The sequence below is a fragment of the Zootoca vivipara genome, chromosome 7 (genome assembly GCF_963506605.1).
Source record: "Zootoca vivipara chromosome 7, rZooViv1.1, whole genome shotgun sequence".
Classification (NCBI taxonomy): Eukaryota; Metazoa; Chordata; class Lepidosauria; order Squamata; family Lacertidae; genus Zootoca; species Zootoca vivipara.
In genome coordinates, this window is record NC_083282.1 from 23,206,661 (window position 1) to 23,229,463 (window position 22,803).

The following is a 22,803-nucleotide window of genomic DNA, read 5'->3' on the forward strand; positions in this document are numbered from 1 at the left end:
AAAGAACAGCACGTCGGAAGACTTTATTCGCCACTCTTGTAAAAACCCCTTCATTCAAGCAGATCCCTGTATGCTATACAAAACAAAATCGATTTGATAAAGTATGTTATCAATGAAATGTGCTTTGTACATCTCATACTTATCCAATATTGGTGCGAGCAGTCATGCAGTTGGAAATGCGTGTTTGCCCTGGATACTCATGGAAGGGAACTTCTAAGTAATTGCAGCTCCCTTGCTCAAGTATATTCTGGCTTTTTTATGGTTCATTCTTATTTCTAGTTTTAGGATTATGCCCAGAAGACTATGCAAATTCCCCAGATTGGCAGTAGGATCCGACTGGAAAATAATGTTTACGAACCATCCACTGGTCATGAGACAGTGCAAATGCAATATAGCCATCGCTAGGACCACTCATTTCCACCACAATCAAGTCAAGATGGTCTCGTTTGAAAGACAGAAAGAAGCAGTCACGGGCTCCAGGATCGCAGTCGGAAGGGTTTCTCACACAGAACTTGTTGCTGCCACAGTCCGATGCACTGAACTAAGGAAGACAAGAAGCCAAATTGCATTACCTAATAGATCACTACTTGAGAAATGGCTGACGTTCTGGAAAATGCACTCGCGCCGTTGCAGGATTTTAAGGGGAAACCGTTTCCCACAACCTCAGATTTCTACCCAGCAATTACATTTAGTTTCTCTGGCCATTATTAAGCTGCAAGCCTCAAACTGACATCATTCAAACTCTGTAATTTTGGGTGCAAACTACAATCCCACTCTTGTCTTAGTCAGGCAGCTATGTTAATTGTTCGAAACTTTGCATTAGCTGGAGTATAATTAAAGGCTTTCTGAATCATACCAAACTGCTCCAGATAATTACACAAGATCTGTAAAGATTAAAAAGGAGGTCCATGTGGATTTTAATGAGGAGAAAGAATGGAAAACAGTCTGTTCATTTTGCAGGAGGCCAAGTGCAAAAAAAAAAAACATGCTACAGCCAATAATCATTTAAAGAGGTTACCCTAAAGTTCAGTATTGGAGGCAACAAGATCCATCTAAGTTTCTGAAATGGCAGGAATGATAGTTAATACTTGACAAGAGACAAGAAGACTGAAAGGAAATCTAATTTATAGCTGCTATACCCAAAAAGGTGAACAAGATTCAATATAAACCAGATGACTGATGCAATCGATTCATGAAGAGGATTAAAAGTGTGGTTTCATTGTTTGAAAATCTGTGTAAAGGCCGGCACCTATTTCTGCACTTGCGTTTGAGCCAAGGATTAGGCATTGAACAGGGGAAAATGCTGAGCCTTGGGCATAAGACTTCAGATCACCTTGAGCCCCATTTGTTATGAAGATTCTTAATGCAAGAAATCTTATCAGCCAATATATAATTCATGTGACCAAGATGTGATAAGGCCCAGTCATATTGCACACTCCTTCCGGTGGCTCATGTCCACCACCGGGCGGCCGGAACATGGAGTTTGAACAAAATTATAGCCCTGGAAGCACATCTAGTGAGGAGTTACGGTGCATTCTAGCACCATCCACCCAGATCTGGCTATGGTAGTTTGGAGCCAATCCATGCATTCCTCAGCACACACCAAACAGTCAACCGTGAAGGCTGATGCAAAATGCAGTTGGGGCTGTCCTCAGCATGGGTCAAAGGGGCTCTTATGGGGCTGCCATATGTCCAGGATTTCCTGGAAATTACCGGGATTTCAAAGGCGAAAGTGACGTCTGGGGCGAATTTCCAGAAGGCGGTGGTTTGTCCTGGATTTTCGGCAAGTAAACTGAGAAATCGTGGGGGGGTTGTGTTTTCGACAACTTTGGGGATCTTCCTAAAAAAAGCTTTCAGGGTATCCTGGTTTTTACTTTTGGAAATATGGCAACCCTAGGCTCAGTGGGAGGGGAGTGTGTGACTGAATGCCCCAACTCTTTTTCAGACTGCCATCTTCCCTGACGAAGTCACATTTTACTAAAATCCAAACAGCTCCGTTCATGAGCTCAGCACTACTTACTGGTTGGGTTAGATGAGAAACAGGCAGAGAAGTTCCAACAGTCACCTCAGTCACCACAGGTGTTGCCAGGGTTGGTGCATTGGGCTGGGAGATTGTAGGACCTGGAATTTTTACCCAAAAGACTCTAAATCTTTCTACAACAGTGACTCTGAAAACAAGACAAAAAGGAGAGATTTGAACCAAAAACATGTACTGTTCTCTTCCACATAGAACAAGTCCTTCCTGAAATCCAAAACAGATGTTTTGGACCAGCTTTCTTTAACCTGATGCCCTCAAGGTGTTGTTGGGGGTCCATTTCCATCAGTCCCAGCCAGCATGCCCAATGGTCAGGGATGATAGCAGTTGTCTGCAGTGCCCCAAGTTGGGGAAGACTGCTACATATTTATTCAGGAAATAACCTTTGACCTTATACCATTGCAAGAGAGTAATGGTTGCCACCAGTCAGGGTGGCGTGGGCCTGTCACCCAGAGTTTCAAATTGGTAGCAGGTGTTCAGTTGGACAATGGAGAAAGATGTGCACACCGAAGACTTGGTTGGTACATTTCCCTGCAAATATTAGCAAGCTCTGTGTGTCAAACTGCCTTCACCATCCAAATGCTTTAGACTACAGCTCCCATCAGCCCCAACCATTGTAGTCCTGCTGGCTTGGCTTGATGGGAACTGTAGTTCAAAGTATCTAGACAGCACCAGGTTGGTAAAGGCTGATGCAGAAAATCAAAACAAGGCCACAAGCTTGTCATGCAGAGGTTTCAACTAGCCTCGCCACACAGGCAGGGAAGCCCATCACCAATGGGCTTAATCCTCTGCACAAACAAATAAAAACATTGAATAAGTGGAAGTGGGCCGTCTCTTAACATCTGAAACATGACAGCTTTCTAGGGTTGCCAGACTCAATAGAGGACAGGACTCCTGTGCCTTTGATTGCCCTGCTCTCTTTTGAGTCTGGAAACCTTAAAGAGAAACCAGCAGACCCTTTGCTTGGAAATTAAAAGGTTTCCAGACTCAAAAGAGAGCAGGGCAATTAAAGGCACAGAAGTCCTGTCCTCTATTGAGTCTGGCAACCCTACAGCTTTCAGGAAAGAGAAGTCTAAAAGAAATATTTTGAAAGCCACAGGAATACAGATGCAACAGTGGTTTTGGTGATACAACAGTGATGTTATTTTTTTAAAGTCATATTTATATTGATTTCCTTTTACAGAATATCAGAAGCAGGCTTTTAAAAGAGGGAAGGCCTGTACTCAGAACATAAAGATGTTCAAGACTTATAGGAACATAGGAAGTTGCTATTTAAAAGGTCAAGGTAAAGAACCCCTGGACGGTTAAGTCCAGTCAAAGGCAACTATGGAGTGTGTTCCTCAACTCGCTTTCAGGCCGAGGGAGCCAGCGTTTGTCCACAGACGCTTTCCGGGTCATGTGGCCAACATGACTAAACCCCTTCTGGTGCACCGGGACGGAAACCAGAGTGCAAAGAGTGCCGTTTACCTTCCCGCCACAGTGGTACCTGTTTATCTACTTGCACTGGTATGCTTTCAAACTTCTAGGTTGGCAGGAGCTGGAATAAAGCAACGAGAGCTCACCTTGTCACGAGAATTCGAACCGCCAACCTTCTGATGAGCAAGCCCAAGAGGCTCCATGGTTCAGACCACAGCACCCCCCGTTGCTATATTACAGAGTCAGCTCATTGTTGTCTATGTTGGCTGATAGCAGCTCTCTTAAGATTTCAGACAGGTTTCTCTCTTAGCCCTACCTGGGGACTTTTTATATTGTAAAGTACTCTGTGCTGTTCGGATGAAGGGTGCTACAGAAATCAGGAGGAGGAGGAGGAGGAGGAGGAGGAGGAGGAGGAGGAGGAGGAGGAGGAGGAGGAGAATTGAATCAAGGACCTGCTACGTACAAAGGAGATGCTCTCCCACTGAGCTGCATCTTCTTCATAGCAGTATTGCTGTTTTTGTATATAGGTTTTGAAAGGAGACTAACCTAAGAACAGTGACAGCAGGTGGCGCTGTGGGTTAAACCACAGGGCCTAGGGCTTTCCGATCAGAAGGTCGGCGGTTTGAATCCCCACGTCAGGGTGAGCTCCCATTGCTTGGTCCCAGCTCCTGCCAACCTAGCTGTTCAAAAGCACGTCAAAGTGCAAGTAGATACAGTAAATAGGTACCACTACAGCGGGAAGGTAAATGGCATTTCCTCTGGTTCACCAGAAGCGGCTTCGTCATGCTGGCCACATGACCTGGAAGCTGTACTGGAAGCTCCCTCGGCCAATAACACGAGATGAGCGTCGCAACCCCAGAGTCGGTCACGACTGGACCTAATGGTCAGGGGTCCCTTTACCTTTACCTTTTAACCTAAGAACGATCTGTCTTTATTATGCATACTTACAGAAATTGTATTCTCTTTGGTGCATCTCTAGGAGCAATCCAATAAGCATCTAGATGGCTTTTCTTAGATTTACTTGTATGGCTGACAGCTGAATTCTGTAACATACAAATGCCCCATTTAAGCATTACGCAGTGAGATTATGCAAACTACTCCATTCATGAATCATCTAAATGGTTATAGCAGTCTACCACAAGTTGCATTTTAATATTTGGCTTGTATCGTAGGCTTATTGACATCACATACTGAAGAGGTCATGAAGCTCAGTATGGATTAGAAGAAAAATATTTCTTTGCCAACACTAACTGCTACCAATGGCAGGAGAAAAATCTAGATGTGATCATCTGGGGATCTTTATAATCCAAGCAATATTTGAACCAAAGTTTCCCCACATCTAGCCATGACATCAGAGTAGAGTCACATGAATTTTAATTCATAGTACATCACATAAGCTCAGTTCAGGCTTGGGGTTGATCTGCATACGTGTTTCACGAAGGTGACACAAAATCTCGAGAAGCACTTTAAACAAAAAAAATAGGTTCATGTTGAATCGAGAAGGGAAAAAATCACAAAAGCACAGATAGAATAAACAACTCTGGAGTAAAATCTATCAATATTTACAGGATCTAACAAGAAGATAGGTTCTAAGGATTTCATAATGCATTTATTGGTGGCAGCTAGAAAAAACAATAGTACAACATGGTGGGAAACCAGTGCAATGTGTCTTTGAAGACTTAGTATGGAAACATATGGACTAGCAATATTAGGGGGAAAGAATTACTTTCTCCACACATTTGATACACAGCCATGGGATTTTAGTGTACAATTTAGTGTACAGTGGAGATTGGAGAATACGAGGCATTACCAGAGGTGGTAAGAAGAGTGGGTGAAGTCATCATCGACTATGGACAACTGATTAGGGTACACTTTGAATCATAATGTAGGATTTAGATATGATATATATGAGAGATATACTATATCATTTGGATCACCTCCATAATGGTTTGTGGCTATAGATTATAGATAGATGGGTGGGGCAATAAATCAATAAATAAAAAAATTCATTTGTAGACTTTGAGATTTTTGTTTTTGAGTACAGTGATGCCTCGCAAGATGAATTTAATTCGTTCCGCGAGTCAATTCGTTTTGCGAAAAATTTGTCTTGCGAATCGTGGTTTCCCATAGGAATGCATTGAAATTTCTTTTTTTACCCATAGGAACGCATTAATGAAATTTCAATGCATTCCTATGGGAAACCATGATTCGCAAGACAAATGTTTCACAAAACGAATTCATCTTGCGAGTCACCATCAGATCGCGAGACGCATTCGTCTTGTGAAAAATTCGTCTTGCAGGGCATTCGTCTTGCAAGGTACCACTGTACAGTCTGGCTATCCTCTATGATAGACCACTATGATTAGTGGTCAAGGCATATACCAGTTACCCAAGGAAGCTCCACGTTAGAAAAAGTTTGAAAACAATTTTGGGAGCAGTTTCTAGAACAGCTTCTGAAAAGGGAGACCTAGAAATTTGTTGCTTTGGTTTTTTAATACATTCGTAACAAGATGGGCTGCTGTGCTATGTATATTACAAAGGAGAAGTGGCTTTGGTCTGAGGTCCACTAAGGTACTCTAGTTACATATGCTATGGGAAAGACAAACTAAAAGCTAAGTTTAGAAATTGCAGTCTTGCAGCAACCATTAACTTTCCATGCTTTCACATGGATAATAATAATAATAATAATAATAATAATAATAATAATAATAATAATAATTTATTATTTATACCCTGCCCATCTGGCTGGGTTTCCCCAGCCACTCTGGGCGGCTTCCAACAGAAAAATAAATAATCGATTAAACATTTAAAGCCTCCCTAAACAGATGTCTTCTAAGAATCTGGTAGCTGTTTTTCTCTTTGACATCTGATGGGAGGGCGTTCCACAGGACGGGCGCCACCACCGAGAAGGCCCTCTGCCTGGTTCCCTGTAACCTCACTTCTCGCAGTGAGGGAACCGCCAGAAGGCCCTTGGTGCTGGATCTCAGTGTCCGGGCAGAACGATGGGGGTGGAGACGCTCCTTCAGGTATACTGGACACCCCAGCAGAGGGAGCCCTAACATTTACCATAATTCTTGCCAGTAAAGGAGAACATTCATCCCAAACTTCTGCCAGTTTCAAAGGGTATTTTCATACTCATACAATTTATTTCTCCTATGCCATGGTTACATGCCAAGCAGATGCAGGCAGGAAAAAGTAGCAACAGCATATTCTGCTGCTGGGGGGGGGGGAGGCTAATCTACTTGGAACTACCTGCTTGCCAATGCCATCGGGAAGATGCAAGGACTCTTACCTTGACACGCCCACATGTGAGGACCTGAGATCTTTTCCTGTCAGCTAGGGCAAAGGAGCCAATGGCAGGCCCCTCCAGGTTCTCAGCATTGCGGGCTTGTAGAAAAAATCCTTCAAACACAGGTCCGGACAAACTAACTGAAACCAGGAGAACGAGGGAAGAGGGAATGGCTATTAATAAGCTCTAGTTGTGCCACCAGCACCTACCTGCCTCTAACTATGTTTCCAGGATACGGAGGAGCTGGGCGTACCTTTTTCCCTACCTGCTGTTACGAACTGTAAGCTGCGGGTCTAAGATTCCTTGTAAGCGTTTCAGTGCCTCATGTTCTTGTACCCTCCAGGCTAGACTACTGCAATGCACTCCACATGGGGCTTCCCTTGAAGCTGCAACTGATGCAGAAGCCAGGTTTGTTGGCAGGGCCATACAATGCCCATTCAGAAGCAGTATTATAGAACCAGCGCAGGGATCAGCTGAGGGAGCCGTGCTGGTAGTTCTGCTGCTGCAAGCGGTTTTCTTGGGGCTACTACTGACACCTTCTGGTGAGAAATATAATAATGATGAAAAACGAAAGCCAGGCCACACTCAAGAAGGGTTGGTGTCACAGGTGAGTAGGGCTGGATGCCTCCTGAGGCCCACATCACCACCGGTCCTCTGCCCCTGCCTCTGTTCCTCCTGAGCGGCTCTGTCTCCTCATGTCTACTCTGTCTACTCTGCCCACTACGAACAGGGCCAAGCGCAAGGGGAAGGAGCAGCTGCAGCCTCTAAAAAAAGGGAAAAGGTAAAGGACCCCTGGATGTTTAAGTCCAGTCAAAGGCGACTATGGGGTTGTGGCGTTCATCTCGCTTTCAGGCTGATGGAGCTGGTGTTTGTCCACAGACAGCTTTCCGGGTCATGTGGCCAGCATGGCTAAACCTCTTCTGGCACGACAGAAGCCAGAGCACACGGAAACACCATTTAGCTTCCCGCCACAGCATTACCTGTTTATCTACTTGCGCTGGCGTGCTTTCGAACTGCTAGGTTGGCAGGAGCTGGGACAGGGCAAAGGGAGCTCGCTCTTTCGTGGGGATTCGAACCGCCGACCTTCCGATCGGCAAACCCAAGAGGCTCAGCGGTTTAGACCACAGCGCCACCCATGTCCTGCTGCAGCCTCTATACACCTTGCTCTCTCCACCTAAGGAGTGGTGTGGATTAGGCCCTGACCAGGGCCGGATTTAGGTCTGATGAGGTCCTAAGCTACTGAGATTAATGGGGCCCTTTATATGTCCAGCTGTCCTTTGTCAACAACAAATTGTCGCTGTTTTTTGTGTTGAATATATGCTATGTGGTAATTCATGGACCCAATAGGTATCTAACCAGTGATATTTTAGGGAGCAGGCTTACATCATAGGAGCCTACACAACACAAAACACTGTTGCTGTGTGTTGGTTTTATTTTGTTTTTTTCTTATATTTTGGAAATGTACATCTAGTGGGTTTTTCCTTTACATTTGGGGGGGCAATAGAGTGGGGCCCTAAGCTATAGCTTGTTTAGCTTATACGTAAATCCGGCAATGGCCCTGACAAGGAAGAAGAAGAAGTAGAAGAGTTTGGATTTGATATCCCGCTTTATCACTACCCTAAGGAGTCTCAAAGCAGCTAACATTCTCCTTTCCCTTCCTCCCCCACAACAAACACTCTGTGAGGTGAGTGGGGCTGAGAGACTTCAGAGAAGTGTGACTAGCCCAAGGTCACCCGGCAGCTGCATGTGGAGGAGCGGAGACGTGAACCCGGTTCCCCAGATTACGAGTCTACCGCTCTTAACCACTACACCACAATCAAATGAGCAAGAATGACACTGTCAAGCGGATGGGACTGAGGGCACTTCACCAAAGGGCCCCACAAAACCTGGAGCACCGCACCCAAGTATCTGGAGGAGGAGGAGGCAGCAATCGCAGAAGCAGCGAGCGTTACGTCCTTCTTCCCGCAGACGGTAGCGAGGCAAGAAGATCACAGTACCTTTCACGCGGTCCCCTGGCTTGAACTCCGTCACGTTTACTTCAACGGTGTGCTTCGGGAAGCGCTGAGGCAAAGAGTGTCCATGTAGGGGCATCATAGTCTCGCAAGCCTCTGTTACTTTGCCATTTGGGAAGCCGGTTGATGGGCCAGAAAGGCAGGCAAAGACCCAGAGCATCAAAGCTACTCCAGGAGACTCCATCTACAGAAAAGGAACAATGCATATCAAAGTTTTAGTCCCCCATAAACATTTCCAAAAGCAGCAGATTTTTTTGTTAAAGCCATGACTGGGAGAGACAGGTCATTGCTGTGCATCCCTCCCCTCTTTAAAGAAAGGAGCTCCGCCCAGCTACATTACCAGATCTTTTTCTATAGACCAGTGGTTCCCAACAGGTGGTCCGGGGACCCCCAGGGGTCCGCGAGCTATGCCAGAGGGGTCCGCAAGATGCTATTAGAATAAAAAATATATTAAATATATTTTGTATGATAACAGATTTTTTTGTTTTGGCCGCTTCCTGCATGAGCAGAGTCTAGCGCAAAACTAGAATTAGATAGAGGCAGTAGTTCTGCTGTATGCCGTTAGGTGGCGCTTTACAAACACTACTGTTTTGCAAATACAGGATGGGAGACACCTGGCTTGAGAGCAGTACATGTGAAAAGGATCTAGAAGTCTTGGTAGACCACAAACTTGACATGAGTCAACAGTGTGATGCAGCAGCTAAAAAAGCCAATGCAATTCTTTGCTGCATCAATAGGGGTATAGCATCTAGATCATGGGAAGTAATCTTATCCCTTTATTCTGCTCTGGTCAGACCTCACCTGGAGTACTGTGTCCAGTTCTGGGCACCACAGTTCAAGAAGGATACTGACAAGCTGGAACGTGTCCATAAGAGGGCAACCAAAATGGAAATGGAAATGATGCCTTATGAGGAATGGCTTAGGGGGCTGGGTATGTTTAGGCTGGGGAAGATGGGGTGATATGATAGCCATGTTCAAATATAGAAAAGGATGTCATATAGAGGAGGGAGAAAGGTTGTTTTCTGCTGCTCCAGAGAAGCGGACACGGAGCAATGGATTCAAACTTCAAGAAAGAAGATTCCACCTAAACATTAGGAAGAACTTCCTGACAGTAAGAGCTGTTTGACAGTGGAATTTGCTGCCAAGGAGTGTGGTGGAATCTCCTTCTTTGGAGGTCTTTAAGCAGAGGCTTGACGGCCTGACGGCCATCTGTCAAGAATGCTTTGGTGGTGTTTCCTGCTTGGCAGGGGGTTGGACTGGATGGCCCTTGTGGCCTCTTCCAACTCTATGATTCTATGATTCTAGGTAAAGAGGCAGCGCGTGCATTCTACTAACGCTCACCTCCCCAAGATGCTTTGCGCGCGTCGGCTTCATTTGCAGGTACCCTGTCTTCTCCATTCCCCTCCCTCCTCCCTGGCATGCGCTGCCTCTTTGCAAAACAGTAGTGTTTGTAAACAAGAAACTTGGAGATAAGGCAATGAAAAAGATCCTTCCATTTGCAACCACATATCGGTGTGAGCAAGCATTTTCTTCCATGTGTTTCATGAAAAACAAATATAGGAATCGGCTCGACATGCGGTCGGATTTCAGAGTGAAAGTTTCAAGTTTGGAACCTAATATTTCAGAAATAATGGACTCAAAGGACAGATTTAACTCATCTCATTAAGAACTGAAAATTAAAACTAACTGTATACTGATGGAGTACTCTGTTGTAACTGTAAAAAACGTATAAATATAAAAAGACTCTTAATTTGACTCTCACTTTTTAATTTTAGGATTAGGAATTAATGGGGGTCCTTGTCACAATAGCGGCTCGATGAGGGGTCCTCGATAAAATTTTGTTGGGAACCCCTGCTATAGACTATTTGCACACTCCAAACTTCTGGAATTGAGCAAAAAGATTATTCCACTTGGAAAAGTAAATGCGACAGTCTCTTTGCCTTCATTCAATATCCAGTTGGCTGGTCTGCAGCCCTAAGCTCAAGGACTACAGAGAACAATTTCAGAACAATTTAGCAGTACCAACTCATACCTGAGGAAACAAAGACATCATCAGTCAGGATACTTAGTCCGATGGAGTTGAGACATAAACGTAATATGGAGAGGAGCTGGGTCCACTAGAGTCAATGCTTCTTAGCTTTGAAGATTAGACTCCTGCCCTAGTGATTGCTCCTCCCAAGCAGGCATACGGCATTCATGATAACAGCAAACAACTGGCTGACAGGCAAACCGTATCCAACTTGCCTTAAGAGAACCTAAATGAAAGCTAATCTCACGGTGTCTTGCTGTGCATCAGTGATACACCAGGAATTGAAGCTTCGTAAGCATCCAGCCTTTTAATATTAGCAATTGTTTCACACTCCTTGTTGAGCAATCCATCTCTTACGCTAGCAGGGGAAAGGTGACATGGTCTGTGACTATCACAGATACCAACATGGGATTTCCATTTGGTCCTATAGCTGAAATTGTCACAAATTCATGAAACATAGGTAGGCTGAATTTGATGTGCAGGCTTCATAAGTTGCACTTGACCTTGGTTATCATTGGCCGTGGTGATGGACTGCAAAGGCAAGGACAGGATCCTTGAGCCCTGTGGAGCGGGGGGGGGTGACCCCAGCTAATGGTGGAGATCAGTGAAAAGCCTCAGTATAAGCACCTGGGCCAGAATGGTCCCTGGTCACCAGATCAGCCACTCTTCCCTCACATTTTTAAATACAACTTTACAGTCAGGAAGCAGTAGGATTGCCAGACACACTAGAGGACAAGACTCCTGTGCCTTTAATTGCCCTGCTCTCTTTTGAGTCTGGAAACCTTAAGGAGAAACCAGCAGACCCTTTGTTTAATTTCCAAGCAAAGGGTCTGCTGGTTTCTCTTTAAGGTTTCCAGACTCAAAAGAGAGCAGGGCAATTAAAGGCACAGAAGTCCTGTCCTCTATTGAGTCTGGCAACCCTAGGAAGCAGCCTGTTCAGCCTCAGCTGCACTGTACATTTGAAGCATTATTTAAACAGCCTTGGCTTCCCCCCCCCCCCAAAAAAAAAGAATCCTGGGAGATGAAGTTTGTTAAGGATGCTTAGAATTGTTAGGAGACTCCCCCTATTCACAGAACTATAATTCACAGAGGCATTTAACAATCAATCCCTCTTCGTAGGAACTCTGTAAATCGTAGCTTCGTGGGTTGCAGTACCCTTAACAAACAGCAGTCCCAGGATTCTTTGTTTAAAGTAACATGATACTGCTTCAATGCATAGGGTAGATACATTAGGAATGCTTGTTTTGTTATTTTTATGCTTTAAAAAAAATCTCTTCTACAACAGAATGGTAAGGTAAAGGTAAAGGGACCCCTGACCATTAGGTCCAGTCGTGGACGACTCTGGGGTTGTGGCGCTCATCTCGCTTTACTGGCCGAGGGAGCCGGCGTACAGCTTCCGGGTCATGTGGCCAGCATGACTAAGCCGCTTCTGGCGAACCAGAGCAGCGCACGGAAATGCCAACAGAATGGTACTTATTCCCAAATAAGTATCTTTCTGCTCTGAACAGCAGAAGCAAACTCACTCCTCCTCCCCCAGAAGGATTCACGCAAGTTTAAAATGCTAAACTGCACACAATCAGGGATATTCATTTTATCTTTTCTTTTTTATCAGGACTAGCAAACTTTTGTTTTTCCCTGGTATGTCAGGGATGTAGAATCAGTTGCAAAAGCATGGAATGGTGGCAGTGGGTAAAAGGGGAATGTTAATGTGCTGTCTAAAATATACACAAACAGACACGGCATCTAAAATACACACAGACCATTAAGTCCATGGTCTAAAGTTACCGAGCTGCATCACTGGTTGATAGCCATGAGCTAATTATTTTTCTGCCTTACACAGAGACACCCTTGTTCAAAATACTGATACAAACAGTCAAGCTTAGTTTCACATTTAATCTTTCCAAAAGATTTGTGTAAAGATGAATGGACTCACATTCCTGTGGCAAAAGACAGCCATCAATGTGAAAAACTATGTGTCACGTAAATCATCAGGGTGGGAAAACAAAGTCACTGGAGAGACAATGCTTGGGAATTCCCCATGCAGGGAAGAGAGTCAGCAAGGAAGCAAACCACTTACAACTGGTCCTGAAGAAGCAATCAAGAGACGCTATGGGTTGCATTCAACTAACCTTTACTCAAGGTAGATCCATTGAAATGAATGGACCCAGCTTAATCATGGACATTAATTTCAATGGGTCTACCCTGAATAAAAGTTAGTTGAATGCCACCCAACACTGGCTTAGATAAGAATATCAACTTGGAGGTAGAAAGACAACGCATGATATCCAAGGCTGTGTCCACATTCCCATCAACAGCACACTCACTGTCTTTCCCATGCTGAGTTTTTAATCCATGACACAATCTAACATGCATTTGCACCATGTACTTTGTTATAAGGTGCTACAGTTTCATGCATTGTTTCTCAAACCAGCTTTGCACAGTTTGGAGTCCTTAGGCCAGGGTTTCCCTAACATGGGTCACCAGCTGCTTTTGGACTACAATTCCCATCATCCCTGATCACTGGTCCTGCTAGCTAGGGATGACAGGAGTTGTAGTGCAAAAACAGCTGGAGACCTAAGGTTGAGAAACCCCGGCTTAAGCTTTTCCTAATTCGCCTATAGCTGGGGTGTGAACTCCTTTGTCTAGGGTAAAGATATCCCCAACCATGTCAACACTTTCTGGGGTGTGTACACAACCAGAAAGTCATGTTGATGTGGACAGCTAGGGAACTCTAGGTAAACTGACCACATCCTTAGAAGGAATGAACAAGAACAGAAGTTTAACTATCACTTTAAAAATTACCATGTGATATTCTAATAACTGCACATATTCACATATCTCTACAGAACTGCAGCAAGGACCTTGGCATGTGTTTGAGCAACAGGGTCCTTTCCCATCATCTAAGTAGTAACTTAAATCTAGGCAGAATCCTAGGGACCTGCTTTGACCAAAAAAAGTATAGTCACTTGAGTTCATTGATGGCATTTGCAAGTGGAAATCCCATACCTATCCTGGTTCTCCCATCTATGCTAATGTGCCAACATTAAGTGCTTAATTAAGGGAGAACTGCCTTTAGAATAAACCTGTTCATTCTACTACAGGGCAAAAAAGAATGGCATAATTGTAAGGAACACTAAGCAACAGTGTGCTATGAATGAATGAATGAATGAATGAATGAATGAATGAATGAATGAATGAATGAATGGTAACACATTAAGAATGTTAAATAATGCTGTCATTTGTTTGCTACCAACAAATCCAGATTATTCAGTTATTGCAACACCAAGATGACCAGTTTGGACTTTGCAAACTAAGCTCCGTACTCAAGGCTAAGCCACAGCAGAGTTTAACACCTGATAAGGCTGTGCAGAAACTAACAGGAGACAGTATTAGTTGGGTCTTTTAGAAACTTGGATCTAACTGAAAGTGGACCAGAAAATTATTGTACAGAGGTATACACACACACACACACACACACACACACACACACACCACAATAAGTGCATCAGTTTGTGTTCAGGTTCAGCCTTCCAAGTTATGATTTACTGAGACCCAAACATTCATCGCCATTAAATCACAGTAACTATGAAATGCAAGGCTGTTAGTAGAGGTCTAGTGCTTCATTTATCCATCCACCACATTCATATGTCTACCTTCCTCAAAGGATCTGAGTGCTGTGTATGGGTGCCTCCAAATTGTCAGTATTTTGCAGGACGGATATAATTGCATACCGGAACCGCAGGTTTGCACAGCTTTTGTGTTCCAGTGCCCGAATGCAACAAATTCACTTTATAAAAGGCGTCGGTGGTTTGAAAAATGCATCAAAAACCCAATGGAATATTGTCCAACAAGCTAGATTAAAAGCCATTAATAAGATCAGCTAAATAAATAAATAGCCAGGGAAAAGCTAAATATTAGCCGTTACCTAGTCTATCCACATGTGACACCTAGGACAGGAAAGATTTAGAAAGCATTTGCAACCCAGAAAGTGCTCACCATGAGATTTTCCAGCTATACAGCTGCAGTACTAAGCACACATGCCTCAGAGTAAGTCCCACTGAACTTCCTTCTGAGTAAATATGCACAGAGTCACACTGTGAATGAACTGAATTGAATGACTAAAGGAGGAGCACATTCTACAAAGGTTTTGGAAAGATGTTTGGTGAAGCACGGAGATGTGATTTCTTTTATTTGTGTTTTCATTCCAGGTTTTCACCAGGTCATCTGTCTGATCTTTGGTCCCTTGCCATCAATGGGGTTTATCTGCCTGTCTATAAACAGTTCCTTAAGGTCCTCACAGTCAGACATTTTGACAAATTCTACACATGGTGCACATATTTTCTCCTCACCCAGTGCCAGAACTCACCATGAATGGCTCCTTTGCTCTCTTATAATGACAATGGCGCCCACCTGAGAGATGCCGGAACGGCGTTCTGGCTGAAAAAAAGCCCTGTCCCCACCCATCCAACTACAGTACGGTTAAGAATTTGGGAGAATCTCACTGTGTTGTGAAATATAGACAGCTTTGATTTGCCAGTTTGAGAAGCCGATTGTTTCAGTAACCACTTCCATTGTGATTCATCTTTCCTATGACCTTCTCTGGGAACTTCTGCTTAAGAAACTTCCTACATTTTAGTGGCTGTTTTTAGAAAGGTTTGAAATTGCCACCACACTGTTTGACTTCTACGTATCTGGCCATGATAATCTCCCCAGTTCAGTTGTACCTCTATTTAATGCTTCTCACTGCTCAAGTGCACCCCTCAACTTACAGACTATGGTGTGTTTCATGCAAATACTTTACATGTGCTTAAAAATGTATATATGTAAGAATGTTAATAATTGTAACCACTGGTTTTGTTACAATAAGTCACAAGAAAATCGCCAAAAGTATCCAGCAAATTACTATGTATCATATACCATCTTACTAATGAATCCAATAGCAAACATGTTGCCTCGATTCATACACCATTATTCTTTCTTGTTTCACAATAAATGGGATTTTAACCATTTTCCATATTGATACATTAACTTCCCAGAAGCCATGATATCTTGTTAACATGTTGATTTCTATTGAAAGAGGATACAAGTTCATATTTCCCTAACCCTGTCGTCGTCACACTACATTCCAGGAAACCCTCAGATGATCTGTAAAAGGAAAACAAATGTCCCCGCAAGGTTTGTTTTCCCACTCCTGATCTTGCCTCATGACAAACAACTGCAGGGAAATGTTGGGGTGTCCTCCAAGGTTCACCCTCTTTTTACACAAATGGAGCAGCCTGACAGGCCAAAGAATGTCTTGTCTAACCCAAGTGCAAACCCAACAAGACACAGGATCTAGAATCCTCCCTGGAGCTCTGGAGTTCCTTGATTTACCTGTCAGTACAGAAAGGACTCCCTGAAGGTAGGAAGTTTGAAAACCATGTATCTAGTGAACACACATTTTTCCCCACTGTCAAGTGCCCTCTCCTAAAGGTAAAGGGACCCCTGACCATTAGGTCCAGTCGCGGACGACTCTGGGGTTGCGGCGCTCATCTCGCTTTACTGGCCGAGGGAGCCGGCGTACAGCTTCCAGGTCAAGTGGCCAGCATGACTAAGCCGCTTCTGGTGAACCAAAGCAGTGCACGGAAACACCGTTTACCTTCCTGCCGGAGCAGTACCTATTTATCTACTTGCACTTGACGTGCTTTCGAACTGCTAGGTTGGCAGGAGCTGGGACCAAACAACAGGATCTCACCCCGTCACGAGGATTCGAACTGCCAACCGTCCGATCGGCAAGGCCTATATAGGTACACACCACTCCAATCTCTGCTGAGCAGCAGCAAGATTCAAGGAAGTTCCAAACACTCGGTTGAGAATTCAGGGGCTGTAGCTTTTTAAGATATATGGTTCATTTTACACCTGGATCTACATGGAGAGGAAGAGAGTTCACAGCATTGCATCTCCAGAGTGTCTCTCCTTGTTCCTCTCATAGCTTCAGCAAGCTTAAATCCAGAGCAGTCAGCTATGCTCCCCAGTCTCTGGGTTGCAGCCTCTATAGTCAGAAACTGTCTTCGTTCTCCCTTCTTGTTCCCAGCACACCTTGCTAAGACCCACCACCTTGCTAAACCCCATCACCTTGGCAACCTCTGTATGCCCAGGCCCAAAGATTCCTCCTCTACATGGGCCATCAACACCTTTTGTCACATAAAAGACTTGGCTTATCCCTTGCTAGCTGTACGCAGATGTCTGGACTTGTGATCCTAAACTGAATACAACAGTGCTTGGCTTAGTTTTAATTAACTAAATTTTGTGTACTTCAAGAATTTGCGAGTTGGCTCAAATTCTAGCTCTTTACTGACCTTAGAGATTATGGAGACAAACCCTCCAACATTACTTCCATGAAAATGGGGATGTCCTATTCAATAATGATAATTAATAATAATTTTATTAATTATACGCTGCCCATCTGACTGGGTTGCCCCAGTTATTTCGGGTGGCTTCCAACATATATAAAAACATAACTAAACATGTTTTTAAAAATTTCCTTCTATAGGGCTGCCTTCAAATATCTTCTAAAGGTTGTACAGTTACTTATCTCCTTGGCTCAGGGGTCACATAGCTCCATACCCTCCAACATTTCTCCGCTGAAAATAGGGACACCCAACAGAAAAGCAGGACATTCTGGGATCAAATCAGAAACTGGGATGGCTTCTGAAAATCTAGGATTGTCCCTGGAAAATAGGGGCACTCGGAGAGTCTGTGAAGAGTCTGCCCTTCCCACAAACTCATAACATCAAATATACCCACCCACAACTTTGAATATTTGGTTACCTTAGCACACACTGCACTGAAACAAAGGCAACAAAATTCATAGACACAGAATCCGATCAAGTAAGAACTTTTATATTTAAGAGCTCCTTCAACATTTCCTTAATTAACATAACCAATCTCTGCAATATATATTGGGATTTTTTAAAAGAAGAAGAAGAGGGTGAGAGAAGGCACAGGTTTGGCAAAGCCATCCAACACACAGCCAGCCACAAAGTCCCCTCTTATAAGCTGAACACAGTGTCTTAAACACAGCATAGACACCCAACTTAGATGCACAAGAACACACCTTCTTAAGAAAGGAATTCATAAGACACCTGTTTCTTACCTTAAGGAGCACGCTGCTCCTGTGGCATAAACGCAGCTGCTAGACTTTCCCCTTTTACCCAAACAGGATTTTTTTTCTTTCTTTTTTAAAGGGTGGGCATTTCTCTGGCAAGCAAGTCGTTTCGACTCACTGCTGTGAGCATGGAGGCTGCAGTGAAGAAACCCGCTCAGCCCCGCTCTTATCTTGCAGGAGCCTCTTCCTGCTTTCTGACAAGCTGTATCGCATCTCTCAGACGTGGGTGGAGCCAAGCAAAGTTAAGGCGAAAGCAAACTCGTCCTTGAAGCAGCTCTGGGAAGGAATGAATGGGGGGGGTGAAAACTCCACTGGACTCAGTTGGACTTACTTTTTTCAGATCAAGTAAGAATACATAGGCTCAGGCTGCTGGGCTCCTTTCATAGATACATCTGGGAGTGACCCCCCCCCCAAGGGACACAAAAAGCATCTCTATAGGACTGCTCAGTCCTATCAGGAGCAAAACCCATCGAAGCTTGTGGGATCTACTTCCAAATAACTGAACTTTAGTCCCTCCTACAGACCCTCCAAGTGTCCCTATTTTCCAGGGTTTTACAGAAACCCTTCCAGTTTCTGATTTGATCCCAGAATGTCTCACTTTTCCTTAGGACATCCCCATTTTCCTCGGAGAAATGTTGGAGGGTATGGAGTTATGTGACCCCGCAGCCAAGGCGATAAGTAACTATACATCTGAAGGCAGCCCTGTATGTTTTGTAATGTTTAATGTTTTATTATGTTTGTATATACATTGGAAGCCACTCAGAGTGCCTGGGTCAACCCAAACAGATGGGTGGGATATTATTATTATTATTATTATTATTATTATTATTATTATTATTATTAAAATAGGACATTCCTATTTTCATCAAAGAAATGTTGGAAAGTATGAGTCATGCTGAGAAAAGGCAGTTTAACAGCTTCCTTTTAACCAAATAATGAAGAGGCCCTGATCCTGCACTCACTTACTGCTAAGTCATTTGAAATCAACTAGACATCCTTAAGCACATTTGGCTTAGGATCAGCTCCTTGCCTTGCTGCCACCTCAACTCCCTCCCCTCCACCTCACAATACCTTAAAACCCTCCAAGAGAGGAAAAACCAGAGCAATTTCATAAATTCGTCAATGTTCAATCCATTCATAAAGTTCAGAATCTTTTTTTAACAGCAAAAAAAGAAATTGTGTATGGAGCAGTACACACTACATGCTGGTTAAGTATTTATTTACAGAGCAAGGGCAACAGAGACAACCCATTTCGCTAGCATTCTTCACTTTAACCCCTCAAACACACATTTGGAGTCATCGGAACAGCTGCAAATACTTCTATTTCCAAGTTCTATTTGGAACTCTGCTCAGGATCAATCAGGGAGCAAAGTCCTGATATTGCCTCTTTCCTCCATTTGCTGACCTGTTCCTTTAGCTATTTGCTTGCACAAAGTTTGTCCAGAGGTTAAAGGTAAAGGTAAAGGACCTTTGGAAAGTTAGGTCCAGTTGCGGATGACTCTGGGGTTGCGGCGCTCATCTCACTCTATAGGCTAAGGGAGCCGGCGTTTGTCCACAAACAGCTTCCGGGTCATGTGGCCAGCATGACTAAGCTGCTTCTGGCGAACCAGAGCAGTGCACAGAAACACCATTTACCTTCCCACCGGAGCGGTACCTATTATCTACTTGCACTTTGACGTGCTTTCGAACTGCTAGGTGGGAAGGAGCTGGGACCGAACAACGGGAGCTCACCCCGTCGCGGGGATTCGAACCGCCGACCTTCCGATCGGCAAGCCCTAGGCTCAGTGGTTTAGACCACAGCACCACCCGCGTCCCAGAGGTTAAGGAGCCCTATTTATTATGCATTCGTTCTGATTTGGTGGCAATGGAGGTTATAAGACTTCCTGCGAATCAGCTGCATTTCTCTGTTGCAAAACTGCTTTTCTATGGGTCTCAAACAGGAGAGTGAGAAAGCGTCTCTCTGAAAATACCATATTTTTCCGTGTATAAGACTAATAATGTCTAAATAATGTCAAAAATTCGGAGGTGTCTTATACACGGAGCCATCTCCCCTCATTTTCTTAAATATGAGTCCCCCAAAATAGGGGGAGCATCTTATACATAGGGGCGTCTTATAGATGGAAAAATACGGTATGCCTTGGCAGACTGCATGTTTTTAGCTGAGTTAATGTTAGCACTGGGTGGGGGAAGGTGGCCATTTGCTAGGGGGGAAAATCAAAGGATTGTGCTTTATCTTTCTCCTGCCTACTAGTATCCCTTTAAGACTGTTGTTACTCTCATTGGATGAGCCGAGCTGAGGGGAAATGGCCAGAGAACGGGATATGGAGGGGACATGGGGGGGCAAGGGGAAAGCTAAGCCCCCTCCTGCCCTTCAAATCCTCTCACCCACATTAATGTTATTAGCTTCACCTCATAATGAGTAGTTGTCAGCTGAGATGACGAGAGAACAGACTGCTTGGGAGAAGAGAGTACCTGGAAAATCTTGGTAATTCTCAATGCACTGCTTATCTGCTCATCTTGTTATGGCTGCTGGTGGTTATTGCTTCAATCTCCCCCTGAACAGAAAGGATGGAGAGTGGCTTAAAGCAGATCACCAACCCAGACCCTATGGTCATCATCTAAGGCCCTTCTTTGTGTGCCTTCTCCATGAGGTTGGAGAATGGATGGCGGCTAACAGATTGAGGTTGAATCCTGACAAGGCAGAAGTACTGTTTGTGGGGGACAGGAGGCGGACAGGTGTGGAGGACTCCCTGGTCCTGAATGGGATAACTGTGCCCCTGAAGGACCAGGTGCACAGCCTAGGAGTTATTCTGGACTCACAGCTGTCCATGGAGGCGCAGGTCAATTCTGTGTCCAGGGCAGCGGTTTATCAGCTCCATCTGGTACGCAGGCTGAGTCCCTACCTGCCCGCGGACTGTCTCGCCAGAGTGGTGCATGCTCTAGTTATCTCCCGCTTGGACTACTGCAATGTGCTCTATGTGGGGCTACCTTTGAAGGTGACCCGGAAACTACAACTAACCCAGAATGCGGCAGCTAGGCTGGTGACTGGGAGCGGCCGCCAAGACCACATAACACCAGTCCTGAAAGACCTACATTGGCTCCCAGTACGTTTCCGAGCACAATTCAAAGTGTTGGTGTTGACTTTTAAAGCCCTAAACGGCCTCGGTCCAGTACACCTGAAGGAGCATCTCCGCTCCCATCATTCTGCCCGGACACTGAGGTCCAGCGCCAAGGGCCTTCTGGCGGTTCCCTCGCTACGAGAAGCCAAGTTACAGGGAACCAGGCAGAGGGCCTTCTCGGTAGTGGCGCCCGCCCTGTGGAACGCCCTCCCATCAGATGTCAAAGAGAAAAACAATTACCAGACCTTTAGAAGGCATCTCAAGGCAGCTCTGTTTGGGGAAGCTTTTAATGTTTGATGAATTTCTGTATTTTGATATTTTGTTGGAAGCCGCCCAGAGTGGCTGGGGGAACCTGGCCAGATGGGCGGGGTATAAATAATATATTATTATTATTATTATTATTATTATTATTATTATTATTATTATTAGAGGTCCAGAGGTGGCAACACAAGAACAGGCCTTTTCTGCCATGGCTCCCCGTTTGTGGAATGCTCTCCCCAGGGAGGCTCTCCTGGCGCCTTCATTACATATCTTTAGGCACCAGGCAAAGTCTTTCTTAGTCTCCCAGGACTTTGGCTAATTAAACAATATATGGCCTTTTAAAGGGGAGGCATTATTGTTTCCCTTAGTATTATTTTTGTGTTTTTATATTGTGAACTGCTCTGTGATCTTCAGATGAAGGGCATTAAACAGATTTAATTAATAATGATGATGGTGATAATAACAATAACAATAATAATACTGTAATGATGGTGAGCATGATAACTACGGTATGTACCAATAAGAAATGGAGCAGTGTGTCTGCACCAAAACCATTGCAGATGCAAGCAGTACTGAAAGCAAAATTGTTTATAAATATCTTGATGTCATCAGGAGCAAAAAAATCTCAATAAAAAAGCTGCCTTCTTCTTGTCACTTAGGCTGATCACAATCCCCCCCCCCATCTCTCCTCTCTGGAGAAAATGAGGAAATCCATGCCAGTTTCACCAGTACCTTCTGATTGCTTTCACTGTCTCCTGGAAGTCCTGTTTCAGGGATGTTGAAAGAATTTCCACCGCTTTTTTCCTCTGTCCCTTTGGGTTTCCTTCAACACTGTGTGCGCACCAGCATGTGTGGTGTGCCAAGGACTACTTTCAGTCTTACTGGAGCACAGGGAGGGTGGTGAAGTGAATGGCTGTGAGGTCAGATAGAAGGATACCTCTAGGTCTGCATCCAAATCTACTTTCAGCCGAGTTTATTGAACCAGCTTTGGGTAGCCAAACAAGTTAATGTCCTCTTCTACATTAGCTGGAGCAGTTGTAGTGACATTTACAGTAAAAGTATCATCGGCAGGCAGGGAAGGGCTTCCTGGTGATAATTAAAACATTTCAAAATACTGCCAACAAAACCAGTTTTATCAGTTTTCAGCTCCACCGGGAGGCATCCTTTGTAAGGAAACTGGACTTTGATTGCCTAATTCAAATCAAACCACACATTTGGCTCAATCTCTTTAATTCCCACTTCATGCCAAGTGTCCCAATTTTCCAGTCACAGAAGCCATCCCAGTTTCTGTTTTTGTCCCGGTTTTCCTTTTTCCTCCCCTCCGTATCTCAGAGAAGTATTAAAAGTGCTGTGTGGGGATTTGGGTGTACAGTACGTGCAGAAATGGAGTCTGTTTACATGAAAAATAAAATCCCTGAACCAAATGAAGGAGATGTTGAAGCTAGGATACGGAGCCATTCCTATATTTTTGAAGGAAAAGGCGTACCTGTTCATT

At 44.3% G+C, this 22,803-nt stretch overlaps 1 protein-coding gene across 1 annotated transcript in view; it reads right to left on the reverse strand.

Annotated features, from left to right (window-relative positions):
- Positions 1–18,149, reverse strand: part of FRRS1 (ferric chelate reductase 1) — a 30,688-nt gene extending 12,539 nt beyond the window's left edge. Inside the window, exons 1-6 of the mRNA XM_035123866.2 lie at positions 17,917–18,149; positions 8,738–8,936; positions 6,744–6,880; positions 4,400–4,494; positions 2,021–2,168; positions 359–541 (exon numbers count right to left, since the gene is read on the reverse strand). Coding sequence (XP_034979757.2) covers positions 359–541; positions 2,021–2,168; positions 4,400–4,494; positions 6,744–6,880; positions 8,738–8,936 — 762 coding nt within the window. The 5' untranslated portion in view covers positions 17,917–18,149. The remainder of the gene's footprint in view (positions 1–358; positions 542–2,020; positions 2,169–4,399; positions 4,495–6,743; positions 6,881–8,737; positions 8,937–17,916) is intronic.
- Between the last annotated feature and the right edge of the window lie 4,654 nt (positions 18,150–22,803).